Consider the following 22958-nt stretch of genomic DNA (forward strand, 5'->3'; position numbering starts at 1 on the left):
GCCGGGGGCTCTCACAGGGCAGCGCAGCGTGGGCCGTGCTGTGAGCCTGGTAAGCAGAGGCACCTTGGCCTGTACGAATGGCCTGTGCTAGTTTGACTGTGAAGGTTGTGTCTGTCTCACTGTCCTGGGGCTCCCTCCTTCCTCTCTCCACAGGTGAATCTGACTTTCTCCCTTGGTCTCTGTGCCACAGGGTGGGGCACGAGGGCACGCCCTATCCTTCTAGCCCTTGGACAGGACCAGGTATAGATGCCACCTTGGCAGCCGTCCACGGGAAAGGGGGCTCTCGGCCGCCTGTGGGACTGTGGATGTGTCAGGGTCCACCTCCAGCTCCCATGTCCTGTGTCTCCCTTCCTCCTGTCCACCTGCTGGAGGGCTGGCTGCGAATTCCCCCAGTGGCGGTGGGCCTGCTTTCTGTGCAACCAGAGCGGCAGCAACCTGTCTTTTCCTTTCCTGCAGGAAACTGCACAGCGGGATGAAGACGTACGGGTGTGAGCTCTGCGGAAAGCGGTTCCTGGACAGTCTGCGACTGAGAATGCACTTACTGGCTCACTCAGGTAGGCATAGATGCCCTGGCCGGCCCACCTGAGCACGGACGCCCACCTCCTGCCTGCCTGCCTTTCCCCCACCCAGAGCGTGAATGTCTCTGCTGCCAGCAGGCCTTGGTCTGCCCCGTCCTTTGGATGCTCCCTCCAGGCTGCTGGAATGAGCGGTCCATCCTGACCACATGACTGGATGGGTCCATCCTCTGCCCTCCTGGGCTTCCTGGGCATCGTGGGTACCCAGCGCCCTGTGTGATCCACCTTCCCAAGTAGACTGCAATTTCATTAGCAGAACAGTTGTGGAATTAGGTTCTCGCTGTCTAATGAATCTGACTATTGGTTCACATTATACAGGAGCCTTTAATTAAATAGATATAGAAAGGTTGGAACACAAAGCTAGTTACAGCGTGCTGTCTTTTGCAAGTTAATTCTGGTGGGGTCGACTCTGCGGCTGCTGGTGCTTTTGCTTGTGTTTGGGCAAAGCTTCTCTGCCTCACGAGGCGTGAAGGGAGGAGAAGCAAGCAGGCAGTGTGCCCTGGCGTTCTCGGTGGAGGGGCGGATACGGCAGGTCCAGGGCTGCTGCCTCGAGGCCAGGGGGTTGCCTGGCTTCGGTGGGAGAGGCCGCCACACTTCCCTGCCGGGAGCAGTGCTCTTTTCCCTCTAATTTCCTCGTCTTTCAGCTCTGGAGTCACGTTTTAGGGGAGAAGAGCCAACTGTCTTCTCATCTGGTCTTACTCTCTCCCATCTTGTCCACGGTCAGTATCTGCTGTCCCTTTCCATCCTGTCTCCCTCACGGGGCCCTCCAGGCAGCTGGCAGTTCAGTGTTTGTGAAGTGAGTCTGGACTTTGGGGTTGGCCAGATCCCCATCTCTGTGACCTCAGGCAGGTTTGTCTTCTGCACCCCAGTTTCTGTATCTGGAAAGGGCAAGCTGTTGCTAACTCCTATCAGTTAGGTACCAGAATGAATGATGAAGGCATCATGCCCTTCTTAAACTACTGCTACTGCTGCTAAGTCGCTTCAGTCGTGTCCGACTCTGTGCGACCCCATAGACGGCAGCCTACCAGGCTCCCCCGTCCCTGGGATTCTCCAGGCAAGAACGCTGGAGTGGGTTGCCATTTCCTTCTCCAATGCATGAAAGTGAAAAGTGAAAGTGAAGTCATTCAGTCGTGTCCGACTCTGCAGCCCCACAGGTTGCAGACCACCAGGCTCCTCCACCCATGGGATTTTCCAGGCAAGAGTACTGGAGTGGGGTGCCATTGCCTTCTCCGTCTTAAACTACAGTTGGTGTTTAATAGCTGTTGATTGCTTCCACCTTCCCCCCTTTTCCTCGGTTCTGAAGCTGTCCTCCTCGAGCGTTGCCATCGCCATGCCCCTGGAGGACAGTCTGAACGTCTGTGGTCTGTCTCACTGTCTTCATCGCCTTGGTCGTGCTGCTGATAGCTTTATGTGTATCCGCTCGCGCTGCCTTCCTGCAGAGCCGTGTGCCTCTGCGATGTGTGAGGTGCTGTCCCTCTCACAGGCCTTCATGGCCCTGCATCAAGTGCTCTAACTCCTTCACTTTCTTCCCTCTTCCAGATCCAGGAACGGGGCCACGCCAGGCAGCTGGGTGTGTCTGTGTCCGCCTTGTCCCTGTGTCTTTGTGTTCCTTTCCTTCTTCCCCTGGGGCCTCCCCTCCCCCACACCGGGCCCCAGGGCAGCATCCTCATCCTCCACCTGCCCCACGTTGGCCCGGAGTCCTCTGAGTCAAGGCCTTCCTGAGCTTGGCATCACGCTGGGTCCCCGTGCGCTTTCTGGTGTGTGTTTTTGTAACTTGCACCTGCAGTCTTCCTGCTCCCCCTTCTCTTTGCGGGTCGTTCAGGGTTTAGTGAGGGGTCCCGCGAGCTGTCTGCCCACAGGTTGGCCACCCTCCCTGGGCTTCTGTTTCATCTCTTCCGTGCTTCTTGGCGCCTGTGTTGGTCTCTGCCCCATGTGCTGTCGGGCACTTCCATGCAGGTGATGTAGCCCGCGGATAAGGCTTCCTCGCACACTGTATCTCAGCCCAGTAAGCTCCCTTGGTCCTTACTGTTTCCTGGGGTCTAGTGTGCTAGCCATACTCATGTTCTGGTTGGTGTGCTCTGGTGCTGGTGTGCCTACCAGCACAGCTTGCTCGCTGAGCTCTGTGGCTTTGTTTACCCCATCTCTGTGCATGGAATAACCCTTCCCTAGTCTTTCCAGGTCTTCCAAGGTCTCTAGAATGATCCCATCCTTGACTGTCCCCCACCTCCGGCCAGAAGTGATCAAGCCTTCTTCTCAAGTCCGTATTTCTTTATCTGAAGCTGTCTCTGGGTACAGTCTTTCTTCTCTGTATTATTGTTATTAATGGAATTGGCTTATTTCCTCCTTCTTGGGAGTCAGGATTAAGAATTTGGGCATCTGCTTCCTAACCATGTGACCTTGGGCAAGAAATGTAAACCATCTGAACCTCTGAACACAAGGCTCCATTAGATACTTAGCACTCCGCCTGGCACATGATAGGTTCTCAGGAAATGTAACTTCCCTTTCCCTCAGTTTTCTCCTAATAGACTGGAATACGCTCCCTGGGGACAGGGTCTGTCCCCATGACGTGCAGCACATTACCTGGTACAGTGCTGGAGTCTGTAGACACTGCTTGAATGGATTACTGCAACCTGGGAAGCCAGGTGACTTAAGAAAGCTCCAGTCTCTCACGGGTCTCTCCTGCAATAGAAGGAGTTTAGACTGTGTCCCAGGATTCATTACAGGGCACTGGCTACGTGTGAGTTAGCTGAGGTCTCTGTTGTGAACCCAGTTCTTCAGGAGTGTGGGTAGGGTGGGTAGAGTGGCAGAAAGAGAAGGAGCTGCTTACACGCGTTCAGGTGGGTCCAGGGGCCCCAGGTCCAACAAGATGAATAACGCGTCACCCCATGACTGAGTGCTGGTTCAGGGTCCCACAGCTCGTCTCGTGCAAACCCTGGGGCCTATCTTCCTAGGTTTTCCTCTGGGTCTCTGGAGTCTGTGCAAATGATGTGTCCCTCTGAAATTCACTTGCCACTGCCCTTGTAAAAGAGGATTTGGTGATGGGGGAGGTCACAGCAGGGCCTTAGTTCGCCCTTGCAGAGAGCTCAGAGCTTGCTTTGACTCAGATTTTTCTCTTCTGATTTTTCTTTCTCTGGCCCCACGTACCTCTCACCCTTGTGTCAGGACGGCTTGAGAAGAAAACAGCGACAAGGGCTTCGTGGGGCTACATCTTGAATTGTTCGCCCCCCACCCGCCCTTTGAACAGTGAAGGCCCTGAGGCCTCTAGAGAGACCTGGCCGTGTCGGGGAGGTGGGGTGGGAGGGCTGGGCCGGGATGCCAGGCCTTCTCCCAGATTCCAGTAGCAGAAATTGTACTTTCCTCATTCCAATTCCTCCCCCCAGTTGCACGGTAACAGAACTATGTGCGGTCTTCGAGGAGACGTTTAATTAGATGACGTGAGATTTTCTTGCCGCTCTGTTTTGAAGGCTCCGTGCAGGGAGCAGACAGCCAGGATGGCCCCTGAGCATCTGGGGGGCTACCCCCGCCTTAGAGGGGCTCACCAGGGGCTGCAGCAGCCGCGCGGAGTGGCACAGAACCAGACTTGCCCTGGGGACCGTGTTTTCAAAAGGGGGCAGGCATGGGCAAAGGGGGTCTGGGTCCTGGGTCGAGGTCAGGGAGCTCCTGACTTCCCCTGAAGGCCATCTTTGCCCCGAAAAGGCTCATCCCCACTGCCTCTCCTCCTGGGACTGCACAGGCTCGCTTCCTTGCAGGCTGTGCGTGCGCCGCCCCACCCCCTCTTGGCGAGCGTGGCCTGTGTTTGTTATTGTAGTTCTGGCGCGGGGCCAGGCCTGGCTGGGCGCCAGCCTTGTGGGTACAGTGTGTACAGTGAGTGCTGAGCCAAGTTTGTCATCATACACGATTAATTTTTTTTTTTTTTCTCATCTGGTAGGGGTGGGGTGAAGGAGGAGGCAAGAAGGAGTTTCTCCAGTGCTTGAGAACAGGCCTCATTGAATTCTGCAGAGATATTATTTCTGAAAAGATAAAGCACTCTGGCTCACCCTTCCTCCCCAGCGTTCCTTTTTCTCGAATTATCTTCCTCCTCTCCTCTGCATTTCCCTACCAGAGGAAATCAGCCTGTGTGAGACCGACACTGTGAGGTCTTATTTCCAGTGACTGGAATACCAAATTTATACTCCTAAATCAGTTTGCATTGTGTTGAAATTGACAATTTGTTTAATTAGAAGTTTGCCCTGTAGGAGGCCCTTCTTAGAGACAATTCTTCCTCTCTCTCTCCATCTCTTTCTTTTTTCTTTTTTAAGATCCTAAATGGTGGTAGTGAATGTTCAGTTTAATTGAAGTTTTGATTTCGATTTGAATGCGTTAACTAACCAAGTGTTTGTGAGTTATACCTGATGATAACAATAAGTTTAAATTAACAAACAATAACCTAACTCACTCAGTAATGAGATTGATCTGGCAAGACCCGGCGTTCTCAGAGGTGGTTTGGAGATCAGGAGGGTTTGAGCCCTGAGAAGGAGATTTGGGGTGAGAAGAGAGACCACTGGAGTGCTTTGCAAAGCTGCTCCTTTCAGAACGTGAATCTCAGGTGGAGGGAACAGGGGAAGGGTCCCAGCCCCTGTGTGCGCCCAGATCTCTCTGAAGTCTCCCACCCAGTCCTTTGCTGCCCCTTCCCTTGTTGGGGCATCTGTGACCCGCTGTGTCTTTGCCACTCCTGTTCTCTCTTAAAAGAACATCCTCGCTCTGGGATGTCCGTGCAGAAACCACAGACTCAGGCGATGACTCGAGTTGATCCTGCGATGTGCTGGGGTAAGGTTTCCCATTAGGTAGTGTTTCCCACAGCTTGGCCTCATGTCCTGGTGGATTATAACTGAGCACACCCAGCGCTGCTTGCCCCTATTTTTTGCCTTGGCTACATACTATTTAGAGACTTGCATATTTCTGTGGCCTGCTTCTATTCTGGGAGTGTCGTTCATTTTTGGAGCCAGCAGATGCTTCAGGCTCTGTGTACTTAACCCTGGAGAACAGGCAGCACCCCTGCCCTCTGGGTGCTTATGTCTAGTAGGAAGGATGTCTGATACTGTGAAGTTATGGTAAAAGAAGGTGATATGTGCAGATCGCTAAGAAAGAGTTCTAGGAGAAATTCAGAAGAGGAAGGGGGCTTCTGGAGAAGGTGGTAGAATGGATTTCTGAGACGACCTGATGGGGGCAGCCCATGCCTCCTGGGGTGATGCGCAGTGTAGCTGGGGAGTACAGGCTGGGCATGGGGCGGCAGAGGGGCAAGATTGAAGGGGCCTCGAGTTGCAAAGTGAGTTGCACTTTACCTAGGGCACTCAGAAGCCATTGGAAGATTGGATAAGGCAGGGACACTTTTATTCCTCTGGAATAGAAAGGACTGTTGGTCTTTTTGATGTACTCTAGACTGGAGTATAGGGTTCATAAGGCTCTTAGGGGAAATGGTACGACTGACAGACGGTCCTGAGGCATGGCTGGAGTATGGTGTGGCCTGTGCCTCTTGCACTTGTTGGGGGCACGCAGCCTTTCTTTGGGAGTCCCGTCTGCATCCTCCCTCCTCCTTGCCCTTCTCCGGGCTCTATGAGCCATGGCCGTTGAGGATCACCCCGACAGCAGATTCTTCCCCATAGTTAGAAGCACCAGGAAAGAGCATGGTCTTCGGCCGACAGATTTTTCTGGTTGCAGCAGCAGCATGGTGTGGCCGGGCGTATCATCCAGGGCCGGGTCAACGGCTGGCAGGGAAAAGGGCAGGTGGAGTTGGGGTCAGAAATGCAATTGTTTCCTCTCTTGCTTTCCCCTGTCCTGATTGGATGGAAGTCACAAAATTTTACGAGATGTCAAAGATCTGTGGATTGTGTACTTGGCCTCTCTCTTTTTTTTTTTCTTTTGGGAACCACTAATGTTTGGGGTTTCTGGGTCCTTCTTTGCAAAGACAGAGAATGTGGGGAGGGGGCAAAGGAGCTGTGACTGTGAGGTGGAGCTTATGAGCCGGTCCCACACTGATGATGGAGAGGCATCTGAGGATGCAAAGATGGCTGCTCAGGACCTGCAGCTTCTCCTGACCTTGCGTTCAGATCTCTCCTGTCTTTCTCTTCTTTCCTCCCAGATTACCCATCTGCTAGGAACACGAGAACGGGGTTGTCTAGGCGGCTCTGAACCCAGGGTCCATTTGCTCCCTCTCTGCTCGCTCCCTTTTGCTCTTGGCTTTCTGCCATCGGGGTAAAAGCAGGAGATAACCAAGAAGAGACTTCCCAGGTCCTGGATCTGCAGAGGTGGGCCCCATCGAGGGTTAAGCTGGGGTGTGAGTGGCTCAGAGACCGCCTTCACCTTCCCTTCGGTCTAGGGGGCGCGGGGACGAGGAGAAGCCACTATCCCTGGCTCTGTCTCCAGCACGCTCCTCTCTCTCCCTCCCTGCTCTGAATCTGGCCTGCTTCCCGAACTTTTTCCCAGAGTGGTGTCGTCACTGGCCTGCCGGCAGGTCTGGATGTTCTGCCAGCATTCCAGAGAGTTTATGATCACTTGCAGATGTGCCTCCAAGAACACACTGTACCCAAAGCAGAAATTAATGCGGGCTTGACTGCCGTCCAAGCCCATACACGGGAGAGAGGAAAAAGAAAACAAAAACTGTTTAATGCTGTTTATAAATTATACACTGGCTGATGAAAAATACATTTCTTCCCCCCCTCCTCCTCGCTGCCCCTTACTGCCCCCCACCCCCGCCCCTTCTCCCTTTCTGCCTCAAGAGCCTAAACGGAGACCAGAAGAATATGGTTTTGCCTTTTAGCTCCTGTTTTGGCTGGGATCCGAAACCCCACTGCTGATTCACAGCCAGGGTATTTTTCCCCTTTACCTGATGAAATATACTGATTTTTCCATCCCAGATGGGGTGTTTTTGGTTTTGTTTTCTGTTTTTTTTTTTTTTTCTTTTTTGGCCAGGGATCTTGTTTACAGCAAGTGGCAGGTCCTGAGGTGGCACTGGGTGCGATGGGGGCCCTGGGGTAGATGAAGACCCCCCATCTCCCCACCGTAGTGCTACTGGAGGTATGTGCCTGGGTCCCCCAGATGTCACGTTGGGCCAGCTGAACAGAGAAAGTTCAGAAAGTTCATGGCAGGTCATTGTATTAAACAGTGTTTTCACCACTTCCCTCCCGCCCCTTCACCTGCAGCCCCTGTGTGTAAAAAGGGGTTCACATCGCGGCCCCCCCCAAACACACACACGTCTCTCCCTCCATATGGTGCCTTAGCAGGGGTTTGGGAAGCGCATGCATCTACCCCTCTGGAGCCCAGCCTTTCCCCCTATGCTCGAGTCCCCCCGTCCCAATTTATTCTATAAATTCGTTTCCACATTATGTCTATCCATTTACATGGCTTTTGTGTTTTTTAATACCGCTAATGTTTATCATTTGCCCAACAGGCTCGACAGATTTTGCTTCCTGTAGAGCATCGAGGCTTTAGAGCCCCCTCGTTGCTAAGTAGCAGTCTCCCTGTACTGTAATGGGTTGATTTTGTATTCTGTTCAGCGCTGTATCTTATTTTTGTATGCAAGACAAAGTGTTTTGATGGAGGACGATTGCGGCAGTGTCTGGAGGCTGTTTGGAGTTTTATGGGCTGTACAGTACACTGTGTGCTCTCCGAACAGAACACAGGCTGTTGAATTTTGGATTGGATTTGTCATTTTTCCCCCCTCGGAGAGGAGCCTGTCAGATAGAACATTACTTTAAGGGTGGAGGGAAGAAAGTGGAAATTATGTAATAACCTTCTTTCTCTCTCTGTTTCACTGCGTGTGTGTGTATCTTTCTCTCTGATTTTTCTATCCCAAAATAGGGTGGTTTCTACCCCCCCAACACACACTCCCTTTCGTGCCATATGATTCTGTCGAGTGAGATAATGATGTGCGTATCAGGAAATGATGGCCCTTGAGAGATGGATGCCGGGACATCTCGTCTGTCTGTCTGTCTGTCTGTCCTCCTGTTCTGTCCTTCCTCCTCCCTTGCTCCCACCACCCTGCTGCCTTCTGGGCTGCCTTGCCGGCCCTTGTTTTTGTCTGGGTCTGGCTGGCTGGTGGGGTGGCAGGGGAGGATGTTGGTGAGGAATCTGCCCAAAGGCAATGCCATATTCTTACTTCCGGGGTTCTTTTCACCTTCCTGGGTGTGCACCCTGCCAGGATTGCTGGGTAGTCCTCAGCCCTTGCATCTTGCTCTCTTCCCAGTCTGTCCTGGGTCCCAGTGTCCAGGGCTGTACCCAAGAGACCAGCTGCCCCCAGACCAAGGCGTGACGGTTCTCTCTGCCAGCTGTCCTTCTCCATGTGGTCTTCTGAGCTCTCTCTGGTAGCAGGTGTTTATTTTCAGCTCTGCCCTTCTCCTCGCTTCCATTTCTTCCCCCGTCTCCTTTCATCGCACTTCACCTCTTTGTCTCTGTTTTTGCATCTGTGTTGGGCTCAGCCTTCCCTCAGTGCTCCTGTGCATTTCCAGCTTCTTTCTTATGTCTTCATTAGACTTGGTCTCCTGCCATGCAGGGGAGGCCTTTGCTGTCTCACAAAGTTCAGAGGTTTTTCACTGGGAAGTAGAGGGTGGTTGGGGTGTGGAATAAATTGTTCCTCTGGCCCGGAAGGCCTGGGGAGGACTCCAGAGTGCTCCCAGAACCTTAGCCTTGTGTATTCCTGCCCCATACCTCTCGGGGACCAGAGTGGGGCTTCTCTGGCTTGGTTCCTGCTTTTCCTAGGTCCCTGGATGTTTCCTCATGTTGAACTGAATGTGGGAGAGTGGAGGAGCAGGGTTAGATCTGGTAAAATCCTTGTTGGACTTTGCTGCTACAAAAGTGCATCTTGCTGGCACTGTGCTCCCAGAGGTCTGTACCATGCCCCTGAATGCAGAGCCCACTGGGCACCTGGGAGCGTGCTTACCCTCACGTCCTGTGGCCTGGCAGAATACCCAGCACACAGAAGGCTTTTGATGAGGGTTTGTTGAATAAGGGATAATACCTTGTTACTAAAGAGTTGGTACTTCAGGGCACAGATCTGGGTTTGGTGAAGCTTCTACAATTTGGGCTACCCTGTCTCAGAAAAAGATGATGAATATCAAATGTTAGAGCCCCCTCCCCACCCCCGCTCAAGGAATGGACCCATGCAGTGGAGGGGGGCAGTTGTTGCTGGAACTTCTGCTTTTTGAACTTCAGAAAGAAGGGGCCTCCGTACATACCATGAGGAGCTACCAGTTGGGGTCCCCAGAGTTGGAGCGACTGAGTGGGGAGATTCAAGTTTAAGGATAGGATGGTGACATCTGCTGTGCTCTGGGGACCCTGGGCTTCCCACGTGGCGCTAGTGGTAAAGAACCTGCCTGCCAGTGCAGGAGACATAAGAGATGCAGGTTCAGTTCCTGGGTTGGAAAGATTGCCTGGAAAAGGAAATAGCAACCCACTCCAGTGTTCTTGCCTGCAGAATCCCCATGGACAGAGGAGCCTGGTGAGCTACAGTCCATGGGGTTGCAAAGAGCTGGACACGACTGAAGTGACTTAGCATGCATGCTGGGGACCCTCAGAACGTGGGGGCAGCCATGTTTGCAGACCTCAGGTTTGCATTCTGCAAGGGGCAGGACAGATTCTCCTGCTTTTGGTAAGCTGCCATTGGTCCCAGTGGACCTGGTGGCCACCTCTGTATTTCAGGGCCCTCTTCTCAGTGAGCCTGGTTGGGAGCTGCAGACGGACCCTAAGTCTCACCCTCACCCAGAGCTCCAGGTTCATCAGTGCATGCGGCAGTCTCCTGCCTCCACCCTGGGCTTCATTGACTCTCAATGAAGGAGCGTGGCAGCCGCCCCTTTCTTAGGTGCTCCATCTGCCTGGGCCACGTCTGACTGGAGCAGAGCACTGGTCCTTTCATGGTCTGTGTGTGTGTGTGTGTGTGTGTCTTGGAGAGGAACCAGGAAGGTGAGTGGCCCTGGAGGTGATGAGCAGTGTACCTTGAGGTCTAGGGGTCTATTCTGCTCTGCTTCCAGACTCATCCATTAATTAGGGTTGGGGCAGAAGTAGGATTGGACCATCTTTCGGGAAGGACACTCCTTAGTTCTTGGAAGATGTGGAAAAGCTGCAGTTGTGTTCCCAGTCATGAGGGCAGCTCTGTGTGTGTGTGCATGTACATGCTTGTGTGTGCACATGTAAGAAAAAGAGATTAAGAAGAAGTGTTTACATGAAATACTCAAAATTGTTCCCTTGCTGTAATGGCTCCGCACAGACCATTTACCTTGCAGATTTAAAAACTAAATGAGCTCATCATAACTAGTGACTTCCCTCGACATTCATGCATTGCAAAGCCCACGTTACCTTTGAATTTCGACTTCGTTGTTTGTTATTAATTCTTAGATATGGGTGGTATGTTTCCCTCTTCTTGGATTCTACCGTGGACATGTTGGTTTGGTGTGATGAATGGAAATGTTTCTCAACAGGATCCCACTCAAGAACCTTTTCATTTACAAAAAATTCTATTGGAGTATAGTTGCATTACAGTGTTGCACTGCTTTTTGCTGTACAGCAGAGTGAATCAGCCATACATATCCAGCAGTCTTCAACCTTTTTGGCTTCAGGGACCCATTTTGTGGAAGACAGTTTTTCTACCATCGGAGGCAAGGGGGATGGTTTCAGGGTGATTCAGGTGTGTCACATTTATGGTGAACTTTATTTCTGTTATTATTACATCAGCTCCACCTCAGATCATCAAGCCTTCCATCCTAGGGGTTGGGGGCCCCTCCATACATATGTCCACTCTTTTTTTGGATTTCCTTCCCATTTAGGTCACCGCAGAAGCACCACCCGAGTTCCTTGTGCTATGCGGTAGGTTCTCAAGAAGCTTTTCATTTAAAAAATAGCCCCATGATCTCTAGGATGGCGTCTAGAGTTTCCAAGGAATCCAGTGGGTTGAGGTGGTACTTTGGGCTGAGGGGTTGACTTTGGAGGGGGCAGAAGTTTTTACATGTTTTAATTTAATAACTTGGGTTTCCTGTGAATGGTTCTGCGTTCCATGCAGTACTCTTGCATTTTCATAACTGTCTCTTCCACTTTGGGCAGAGGAAGGGAGGGAAGAAATAACAGCAGCAGTATTCTGTGGGCAAAGGAAGAAAACAAGAGAATGGGGCAGAGAACAGGCTAAATTTAAAATTGTAATTGGCTGACTTCCACTGGCTTGCGGGTGTTTTAATGACTCATAATAACTTCATTTAAAACCAGCTGAGCAGAAAATAGATTGGAGAGGAGCCTCGGGCCATTATGGATTTGTTTTTTTTGACAAGCTCGGTGTTCGGCAGCCAGGAAGGCTCTCAGAGAGGGCTTGGCTGTGTTCGCTCCCTCTCTCTCTCTGAGGGTTGGTGGTCTGCCCGGGAGAGATTGTATAGAAACCCAGGACTGCTTTTTTTTTTTTTTTACCCTCCCTATTTTTTTTTTAACTGATTAAAAATAGACGCCTTGAGGTATTATTTTAGCATCAGTATGGTTTTTTTTTTTTTAACTTTTGATGTGGTAAATGGAACATAAATAAAATTGTTTTTGAAATTACCGAATTAATTAGGTACTAAAGCCACTACAATGCATACATTTCCTTTGCCGGTTGCCCTGATCCATATTTGGGGGGCGTTCCCCCTTTTTTCTCAATCCCCCACTTTTTTCTCCCTGGCCCCCCCAGCCCCACCTTCCTCCCCACGCTGACCCTCCCTTTGAATGGCAGGGCTCTTTTATCATCCCGGCTGCGACGGCTAAATGATTTTTCTTTTTTAAGGTCTGTAGGATTTTGACAGGATTGGTTCCGTCCCGCTAGCCAGTCGGCTCGAGGAAGCACGAATTTTGGGAATTGCCAGAAAAGGCGCTAACCTGCCTCTAGCCGTTTTTAAATAGATCCTGCCTGCTTCCCGTGCGAGGAACAGTGCCAGTGGGCCAGTGATCTTTTTCCTCTTCTCTTTTTAAAGTCAGCCGGCTTAGCCACGGGCTGCGTTGGTCTGGGCAGGACATGAGGCCGCCCACCCGACCCCACCCCGATCTAATTGCTCATGGCCCTTTATCTGTCCCCTCTTATGGCACCTGTCACCTTGTTTGTGCCATCGCTATTTATTTGCTTGTCCTTTTTCACCTACCAGACTCTTGAGCTTCTTCAGAACATGTGATTTATTTCCATGTCTCCCATCCTACCTAGCAGAGCTACCTGCAAGGTGGGTACACCTCAGTTGCTTGTTGAATGAACTAGTGGGAGAGTATACGCGTGTGTGTGGCAAGGCGGGGCACGCCCCCGAAGCGCTGCCCTGCATCCTGCCAGCCCTAAGGGTCAGCCGTCTGGACGGGGAGACAGGAGCGGAGGCAAGACCTTATCCGGGGCGTGCTCCTTGGCCTCTCCACAGCCCAACACCCAGCAGACCCTCAGGAAATCCTGTAGAATAAATGAATGGCTCCGGATGCACTGCTGGGCGGAGGGGAGGAGAGAAAAATCCCTCCAGAACATATATTGGATGCCTCCTGTGTTCCAGACCTGGTGCTTGGCGTTCTGCATGTCCAAACTCACTTATCTAACACTGACCTTGGAGGGTAGTTACTCTGATGCTGTTTACAGGTGAGGACACTAGAGTGTCCTTAAAGAGCCGGAGTGACTCGTGGGAGGTCACACAGCCAGGAGTGGCGAAGCTAGATTCCTCCCCAGGGCTTTCTGCCCTCCATACCTCCATACCTCACTGCGGTGCTGGCCCAAGGGTTTGCTTTCCTGTTTATAAAGATAGCCAGGATCTCAGTGATTGGGGGAGACAGGAAGAGCCAGTAAGGCCCTGTCCCCAGGGATCCTGGGGGTGGCAGAGGGTCACCGGCTTTGGCTTGGGGGCCTCGCCCCTGGGCCACCAGGAGCGGGGGTGCGGCTCATGAGCCTCTTCCTGCTCTTTCCGAGTCTCGAGTCTCTTGTGTTCATTTGTGGATGCTGCGGTGGCCCCTGGCCATCCCCCTGCAGGGCAGCGGACAGGGTGGTTCTGGGAGCCTTGCTAGGGGGTCTGTGGGTGAAGATGTGGCCTCCCACCTGGGTGCGAGCTTGGCGGTGTCCTTTGCCCATTCCTTCTTCCCACCACTTTCTCACTGAGAGAGGAGTGGCAGGTCCAGAGATTTGTCGCCGGTGGTCTCCCTTGCAAGGAGACCCAGCGGGGTGCTCTGCTGCTGAGCGGAGGCCCTCTGCTCTGTGGTACTGAATCAAGAGTGAAGGGGGCAGCTGGCCATCCCCACACGTGGGAGCTGTGGTGACTCGGGGCTCCTCAGACTTTCCGTCTTGGGAGTGAGACTCGCTGCAGGCCTCCCCGGTCTTTCGGATTCTGTCCAGTGGAGCTGGACCACTTGGCGTGAAGCTCCTTCTGTCTGTTCTCCAGCAGCCTCATCTTCCCCAGGCACGTGCTGGGGATGCTGGAGCCTTCTCTGGGGACCAAAGCATCAACCAAATGGGAACCAGATGGTGAAGCTTGGGGCAGCAGAGAAGCCTCTGCTGTGACTATTCTGGGTCACTAGAAGTGGCTCTCTTTGCAGGGGGGATGTGTGGGGTGGGTGGAAATCGTCCGTGAATGAGTTCATCAGTTAGCTGATGGCCAGGGAGGGCCCATCGATGCCGCGTCCAGCAGGACAGACAGAAGGGCTGCAGTCAGGGTCCGCACCTGCCAGGGGTTGTTGGTCTGGCGGAGAGGGTACCATGAGACCCCAGCAAGGTTGGGTGTGCCCCCATCCCCGCAAACGGGAAAGAGTGAGTGTGGAAGTTTACAAAAGGGAGAAGTCCCAAGGACCAGGGTGATGAGGGAGGAGGTTCCTGGGATTTTGATGGACTGTCTCCTGCTGGAGTGTCCACGTGGAGCCACGAGGTGGACAGTGGATCTGTGTCTCTGGACAAGAGAAGCAAGAGCTTCCGTGAGCAACAGCCAGCCGGGCAGATGTCTTCCTCCTCCTGCTCCTGTCTTGTCTCCTCTTTCTGTTCATAGCAATCCTGAAGAGACTTTGAAGTCCAGCTTATCATACTGGAGACTCCTCAAGAGTTCTAAGGATGTTATGGCCCACCTTGGGCTGCAGGTTGAGAACGACTGCAATAAAAACGAAAAGCTGGCACTTCACACAGTCTCTCCGTTGCACGGTGTCCATGGAATAAAGCACACGTGTGAACGTGGGCTTTCAGATTGGATACAGATCTGGAGTGTTCTGTGTTTCTCATGCGAGACTAGATGACCCCCAGAATACGTCGTGTGTGTCCAGGCTCCACGAAGCCCAGGCTGAGAACACATACCGTAGAGGACTGCACCTCTGAGGTGGAGGACAGACTCAGAGCCCTGGAGGGTACAGGGGAAGGGAGAGGAATTCCTTAGGCTGAGGCCCCAGGCCCCAGCCTCCTTCCCAGACCGCTACCTATGTGCCTCTTGGAGGTGAAGGTCGCTGCTTCTTCCCTAGGGCCCTCTCCTCATTCATCCTGACAGAGACATATCTTCTAGACTTCTCCCTGGCCTTTAACACGATCCTTCCTCCTCCCTACTAACCATCCTATTTTGATTGGAATTCTTGATTGGAATTTTTTTGCTTGCCAGGGAAAGGAGAAAAAAAAAAGAAACCCACTAAGTTCTAAACTTTTCATTAGGTAGTTGGGATAAGAAGTCTTCTGGGGTAGTCAGATTAGAGCTTGGTGGCTCTCACTGACTATTACAAGCTAATTGAGTGCCAGGAGCTCACTGGCGGTTGCAGTGAGCATTTTGCTGGAGTAATTATGCAAAGGCCACGGTCGTCAGTAACAAGGTAACTCCAGGTAAGGAGAGAACTCCCTGAAACTTTTGATTTGCTGGAATCCTCCTCATTTTATTTCTTCATTAAGATGAGCCCAGGAGAGATAGAGGCCCGGAGACGAGCTCTTCTGAGAGGTTGCTGCTCACTGGGGATTTCTGCGTGAACGTCCCTGCCCTGATGGCGTGGTCACTTTGTGAGGGCCTGTTAGGAGCCATCCCGCACAACTGGCCCGTGATGGGCCGGGTGTACGTGGATTGAGATTTGGGGTCCAGAGTCAGATGCTCTGGGATACAGGCTGGAGAGGAATGAGGGCAAGCACTGGGAGCCTGGGGACAGCTGACCAGGGTCAGGGAACCTCACAGGCCAGCATCTTGTTTGCTGACGTGTGCGCTGAGAACATGCCTGACCACAGGTAACGAGGCTGGCATCGTGCCCTCTGTCTCAACTGGGATCTGTCTGTCTTGGGTGGGCGAGGTGTGGGCCTGCATAAATGTTGTCTTTTCTGTCCCAGAGAATTCTTTATGGTAAAACTTTCTTAGATAAGCTATACGCTCCCTGGTGCCGCATCCCCGGCCAGAGTTGTAATCAGGAGATTGCGGCCTGAACCTGCCACCTGCAGGTCTGGGCTAAGTGGCTTGGGGAGGACTTGTCAGCACCCTTTGGCAGGGGGCCTGGGGCCTTGCCAAGCTGACCTTGTCCTCTGGGTGGCCCTGCCCAGCCTCTAGCCCGCTGTCCACCTGCACTGAGTCATGCCCCTCAGAGGACAGCGTGTAGCTCTGCTTCCAGATATAGCCCCCTCCCTCCAGGGGTACAGGGAGGGTCACTGTTGTGGAGCTCTCCATCTTTCTGATGCTGCAGGATCCATGTGGCTTTCTTCCCTCCCTTCTCAGCCTGGCGTAGCCTAGAATTCTGCTCTGCGAGCAAATGTAGAGCTATTTTTTTTTTAAGTATATGGTCCATCCATTTTCTTCTCTTTTCCATCTCCCACTTCAGTTTTCAGGACACTGCCTTCACTCTCTGGCCTGGGCTGTCTTCTTCCTCCATCTCACAGTTATAAATTTGTCCCAGTCAGAGGCTGGCTGCATCGAGGCAGGAATGTGTTGTTTGGTTAAATTGTAAAATTAGCTAGGAAAGTTAATGAGGCATTCCGCCTCTGCCTTCCGAAGAGCAGAAAGTTTATGGAAGTACCTCGAGTCCCTCGCCTAGGAGGGAGAGAAAGAAAGGTGGGAGTGGGCCAGGAATGTGGAATAGCCTTGTCCAGGTGAGCCTGCAGGCCTGGGACCCGGCTGTGGCCTGTTTCGCTGGGAGAGGCCTGAGGAGTTGTCCCTCCAAGCTTCAGCTTTGGGACAGCCTGCATCAGCCACTGTGGACCACAGGGACGCCCTCCCCGCTGTCTGAGGACTCCAGGGCCACACAGCTGCCTATGGTTAGCTATTTTAGTGCCACGTTCCTTTTTTGTGGTTGTGCAAGGCTGAAGAGACAGAGACCAGACACCTGTCTTCGAGGGTGTCCACGGCAGAAGGGGGAAGGCCGAAAGCGACAGTTACAATGGTGACTGACATTTACTGAGACCCAACAGGTGCCCGTTCCTATGCCAGACGCTTTATTCCTCATCTTCTGTGATCCCCACAAGAGCCCTGGGACAGTCTCTGTTATTATGTCCACTTTATGGATGAGGACACTGAGTTTACTTGCCCAGGATCGGTTAGCGAGGAAGAGGCAGCGTGGGGCCGTAAATGCAGGCCTGCCTGCCTCCCACGCCCCTGGTCTTAACCCTGGAGGCAGAAATCGTTTGCAGTTCCTTTCCGGGCTGCCCACTTCTCCTAGCCCCTAGCTCACGTGGCACAGACTGCAAGCTTGCAAAAACTCCCCGTGAAATTTTGGAAGTCACGTTCTCAACGGTGCCTGCAGAAGAGCTGCCCACAGCCTATACTCTGCACTCACCAAATTCTCAGGTCCTCTGACGACACCAGACCAACCCGACAAACCCTCCAGTTTTCAAGCGGCAGCTCGCTGTTGCTTTGGTTGTCGGGTGCGTTTTCATGAGTTAGCATGAGACACAGTTACCCTGCTTGGGCCTTTTGCATGAGGTCAGCCAGAGAAGGAGAGGGTTGTTTTTGTTTTTCTTTTTTTTCTTGGCTGGTATGGAGGGTGATGGTTCACACTAAGAATGGGCATTAAGTATGACAAGCCATATTTCCGTTTGGAAAAGTGTGGAGTCTTAAGGCTCCTGAATTTTGAGCCTGGAAATGTCAATGCGGCGGTTGTAATGTAACACCTCAATTATGGTACAGGGGGTAAGGAAGAAAGACTCTGAAACCTGCAAGCTTCTTTAGATCCACAGCCTGAGCCACAATTAAGGTTTCAGAAACACCAAAGGCAAGCCAGTGAGTGTCATTTTTAACCAGTTTGAACATTTTACTACTTCCTAACATCAGAAGCACTTGGGCTAGAGAGCCTGCTCCTTGCCCTCAATAAAGTGATTAAGCTGAATGGGTGTTGGGGAGTATTATTAGGCTGAGAAGCGCTAAAAATAGAAATGCTCTGTTTTCTAAAAGCCACAGCAGGCCTGGAGAGACTGGCAGCCTGGAGGTGCCACTGAGGGGCCTGAGGAAGGGGAGGGAGGGTGGCAGTCCCCGAGGCCCCCGGACTGAGATGGGGTGGTGGGTGTTGTGATGGGCTAGCCGGGCGGTGGGCCTCTTTCCCAGCTGTCATCAAGAACAGAGTGACAGCCAGAGAAAGGAATGAAACTGGGTCATTTGCAGTGATGCGGATGGACCTAGAGTCTATCATACAGAGTGAAATAAGTCAGAAAGAGAAAAACAAATACCGTATATCATCTTATCTATGTATATGAAGTCTAGAAAAATGATGTTAGTTGCTCAGTCGTGTCTGACTCTCTGCAGCCCCATGGACTGTAGCCCACCAGGCCCCTCTGTCCATGGGGTTCTCCAGGCAAGAATACTGGCATGGGTAGCCATTCCTTAACATCTGCAGGGCAGGAATAGAGAGTGGACTTGTGGACACAGAGGTAGGGGAGGGGAGGGGGTGCTGAACTGGAGTGTAACACTGACTGTGTACAGTAGCCTGTGTGAAATAGACAGCTAGTGAGAAGCTTCTCTGTAACCCAGGGAGCTGGCTCAGTGCTCTGTGGTGACCTGGAGGAGTGCAGTGGGGGTGTGGGAGGGAGGCTCAAAAGAAAGGGGATATACTTATACATGTAGCTGCTTTGCTTCATTGTACATCGGAAACTAACACAGCATTGTAAAGCAATTATACTCTAATAAAAAATAGTAAATTAAAAAAAAGAATAGAAAGCTGTGGATTGGTTGCTTCTGCCTTGGTTTTGAAGGCCACCCTCACCCCGCCCCCCATATGTGTTTTTGTATTAAAGTAACTGACAATGCTTGAGTCTAGGATGGACACCTTGACCTGAAATTTACATATTTCAGCCCTGAACTAGTCGGATTTACCCGCTGCTGCAGAGAGGGGGCAGGGGGGTGTGTGGGGATGGGTGAGGAGTCCAGTTTGGGCAGTGAGCAAAGGGCAGATTCTAAGGGTTACTCGCAGACGGAGCTGGGGAAGGGGAGAGACCACAGAGCGTCTGCTCTGTCAAGCTAGGATTAACTGGAATGCTCAGGGAAGGTGAAAGAAAGGGATTTTTTGGTTAACGGAAGGTCAGCCTAGAAAGCCTTGTCTATTTTATTGTAGTTTACTGTCGTTCATCAATGGGAGAGGCCTTTTTTTTTTTTCTGCTTTCAATGAATCCAGTTGACTATTTTTCATGATAAAATACCTTGCTGGTTTAGCAGTCACAAAAAGAAGGCCCAGGAAGGGAGCTAGTCATGAAGGGATATTCCCAACTGTAGTTTCACTGGAAGTCAGTCTTAAAGATCGGTGGTACCTTTGGTTAGGCCCTACATGTTTTCTTATCTTGAACTCATTCCTCCACGGTTAGGTAGAAGGGTGGGGCTGGGAACATGCTGTCCACCTTAGAGGTGGAGAAACGGAGGCGGAGCACTACAGCAGAGTCCACAGCAGGGCCAGATCAGTCCATGCTGTGCAGTGGGCATGGTGCATCCCTGGACCCGGAGAGGAGAGCTGTTCTTCAGACAAGAGGATATGTGGCCTTGGAGCCTGTGAGAAAGACCTCCCTCCAGGAACGAGCCAGAGTGTGGAGAACAACAGAGGCCGAGAGCTCGCTGCCTCTGAGTGTCTCCTCTGTTCCCCTTGATGTGAACTTCTTCCTCGATAACCTTTTACATAATCATGGGCCCTGAAGGTTAGCTGGGCTTCCCATACTGTCACCCTGATTGAGTTTGTGTCTTTTTCTTTTCACTTACTGACTGTGAGACCTTGGGCCACAAGCCTAAGCTTTTCAGCCTCAATTCTTTTTTTTTTTAATTAATTAATTTATTTCCATTGGAGTCAGCCTCAATTCTTACCTCTGTAAGGTGGGAAGAAGCTTAGAACTGATGGCAGAATTAAATGGTGTGTGAACTAAGCTTTTCAGACCTCAGTTTTCACCTCTATAAAATGGGAGTAATCTTAGAATTGATAGCAGAGTCAACTGCTCTGTGGCATGTAGAGTAGTTAGGGTGGTGGTTATCTTGTAATAAATATTCAATAATTGAGTTATCAGGGACTTCTCTGGTAATCCAGAGGTTAAGAATCTGCCTTGCAATGCAGCGGGTGGGAATTTGGTCCACGGTCAGGGAACTAAGTAAGATCCCACATTGGGGCAGTTAAGCCTGAGCCCCAGTGGAAGATCCTGCATGCTGCAACTAAGACCCGATGCAGCCAAATAAATAAAATAAATCCATCATAAAATAATAATGTGATCCGTATCCTTATTATTATTCTCAAGGCTGCAGCAGCACTGTCACTTCTCTCGGTAGGGCAGCCCTTGCAGGAAGGACTCCTAGCATCCTGGGAAGGGAGGAGTTAGGGTGCAGTTGCCAAGCGCCAGTTCCTGTTGCTGGGCACCTTTATGTGCATCATCTCATCTGAACGTCCAACAAACTTGGGGTCTCGTTTCTGGCTGAGTGGTGCCCCTGGAGTTGTACACTTGCAGATTGTAGGATATGACAGGTGTATTATTAATACTACCTCTTTAGCCAGTGAGGAAACCGAGGCTCAGGGAGGTTAAACGGCTTCCACTCTTGATGCAGCTAGTGGGCACCTGAGCTGAAATATGTCAGTCAAAGCCGGGGATGGACTTGACAGTGGGTGAATCCTGCCTCTTCCTGGTAATCTGGCAGGCTGTCTTCAGGGACTGTGGCGTAGGGTCTCAGGAAGGGGGAAGTTCCTGTTTCCAGGGCTCTTACAGGTCACAGCAAAGGGAGTAGTCAACAGATGCTCATATTGCAGACTCCTGCCCACTGGGTTCTTAGTGCAGTGGTTATTACGCTGTGACAGCATTTGAAACCCCCTGAAATGCTTTGTTCCTTGTAACTTGTTGGGATAGGATTACCTATGGGTGTTTTAGTCTTCCCCAGGGTCTCAGTGGTAAAGAATCCTCCTGCCATGCAGGAAACAGTAGACGTGGGTTCAGTCCCTGGGTCTTGAAGATTCCTTTGGAGGAGGGCATGGCAACCCACTCCAGTATTCTTGCATGGAGAATCCCATGGACAGAGGAGCCTGGCGAGCTACAGTCCATGGGGTTGCAAAGAGTCAGACACGACTGAGCAACCGCACACACACACACACACACACACACACGCACACACACACGGGTATTTTAGCTTAAAATCAAAGAACACACGCACGATTGGAGGTGGAGTTGGAGAGATGCTGGTTGTAGGGAGAGAGCATCCGAGAGGATGTGGGGATGAGGGCATTCCCTCTGTAGGGATCTCAAAGAGCTTCCCAGGTTGTAAGAGACCTTGGCGTACTTTGCAGTCGTTGAGAAGGGAGGGAGGAAGGATCCTGCCAGGAGACAGGGAGGGCCAGAGTGCAGTCAGGAATGAGCGAGTCTGCCCTCCCTCTTCTCTGAAAGTACCTCAAGGGACAGTTTAATTGGAGGGGGTATCAGGGGATGTTGGGGGGCTGGGGTGCTGGCAGCCATCAGCTTGTGATGTTGTGGATGGGTGGGTGGGGTTTTGACTCTGGCTGTCTCCCCTGGAGTAGCCTGGTTTAGCTTTTCTCTATTGTTCAGCTGGCACTAGTGGTAGAGAACCTGCCTGCCGATGCAGGAGACACAGGAGATGCAGGTTTGATCCCTGGGGTGGGAAGATCCCCTGGAGAAGGAAATGACAGCCCACTCTAGTATTCTTGCCTGGAGAGTCCCATGGACAGCTGGCGGGCTACAGTCCGAGGGGCCGCAGAGCCGGATGTGACTGAACTGACTTAGCACGCGTTGTCCAGGTACTACCATGCTCTTCCCCTGGGAGGCGGGTGAGGGGTGGGCCCACGCCATGCCGGATTTTGGGTGCAGACCCCTGATGGGGAACTCCAGTAGAAGGAGCAGAGTGGTTGAGGCTGAGAGCAGGAGGCTGGAGGCTCAGGTCACAAACAGGGCTTCGAGGCTGCTGGACGCCAGCAGAGAGCCCTCTGTCCTTTAGGAACTTCTCATCTGAGAATCCCCGAGTGGGAACCAGGGAGGAAGATCCTTGCTGGTGACCAGGGGTTGGTTGAGGGGATGTCCAGTGAAATCATGGCAGAAGTCCCCCAGCCGCTAGAGTTTTTGTGGCCTTGTTACCTCGTCCTTTACAAATACCAAGAGCACAGGGCCACCTCTGTTAAGCAGGATGAAGCCATGGATACCTGAAAGCTTGGGTGTTCCCTGGAACTCGGGTCAGCCTCCGCCTCAGCCTCACTGGCTCAGCCCAGCTCTGTCTGGTTAATGATTCTCTCAGTGTCTGGACTGTCTGCCCCACTTTGCCTGCCGGATGGAGCAAAGTCTGCCCCTGGGGAAGGAATCCCCTGCTGGAACCAGGGAACCCAGCCCCAACTTGATCCAGCACCACTGTCCCATTGCCAAGGGTTGTAAGCATTTGGGCCCCTTTACAGCCGCTTTATGGAGAAGGAAGTGGCAACCCACTCCAGTATTCTTGCCTGGAGAATCCCATGGATGGAGGAGCCTGGCGGGCTACAGTCCACAGGGTCTCAAAGAGTTGGACACGACTGAGCAACTTTACTTCATTCACAGCCACTTTAAGCCTCCTTTGCCCTGTTTTTCCAGCTTCCCCAGAGACTCCCGTTCATCTTTTCTTCTCCCTTGGGTCTCCACTTAAAACTAGTCATTTACAGATAGAAGGATGAAGTGATTCACCTACGACTATACAGCTCAGACAGGGCCAGTTCACCTGCCTCATCCAAGGGTGCCCCTTCTCTTATCCAAAACAGCTGAAGACCGTGCATTCAAGGGCCCCAGAGAATACAGTGTCTCTCCTTTCTGAGCCGTTTGCTCATCACAGGTGGGAACTATGGGGCTAGAGTGTTACGGACTGGAGTTCCTGAAGACTCTGTCCGAAGGCTGGTCTCCCGGAGCTCATCAACTTGATGAAGTGAAATTATTCTGTAATCATAATAACTATCCAGGTACTTACTGTGTGCCTGGTACTTCATACAGGTTCTTGTTCATGCTATCTTATAAGGATAGATAACCCCATTTTA

The 22958-nt window shown here is 51.9% G+C and overlaps 1 protein-coding gene across 4 annotated transcripts in view; it reads left to right on the top strand.

Moving 5' to 3' along the window:
- The window catches only part of ZBTB16 (zinc finger and BTB domain containing 16), a 204807-nt gene that overhangs the window by 98404 nt on the left and 83445 nt on the right, over positions 1-22958 (top strand). For all 4 annotated transcript variants that reach the window (XM_061440362.1, XM_061440361.1, XM_061440365.1 and 1 more), the window contains exon 3: positions 457-554. In XM_061440362.1, the coding sequence (XP_061296346.1) occupies positions 457-554 (98 nt within the window). The remainder of the gene's footprint in view (positions 1-456; positions 555-22958) is intronic.

This window comes from Bos javanicus, chromosome 15 (genome assembly GCF_032452875.1).
Source record: "Bos javanicus breed banteng chromosome 15, ARS-OSU_banteng_1.0, whole genome shotgun sequence".
NCBI lineage: Eukaryota > Metazoa > Chordata > Mammalia > Artiodactyla > Bovidae > Bos > Bos javanicus.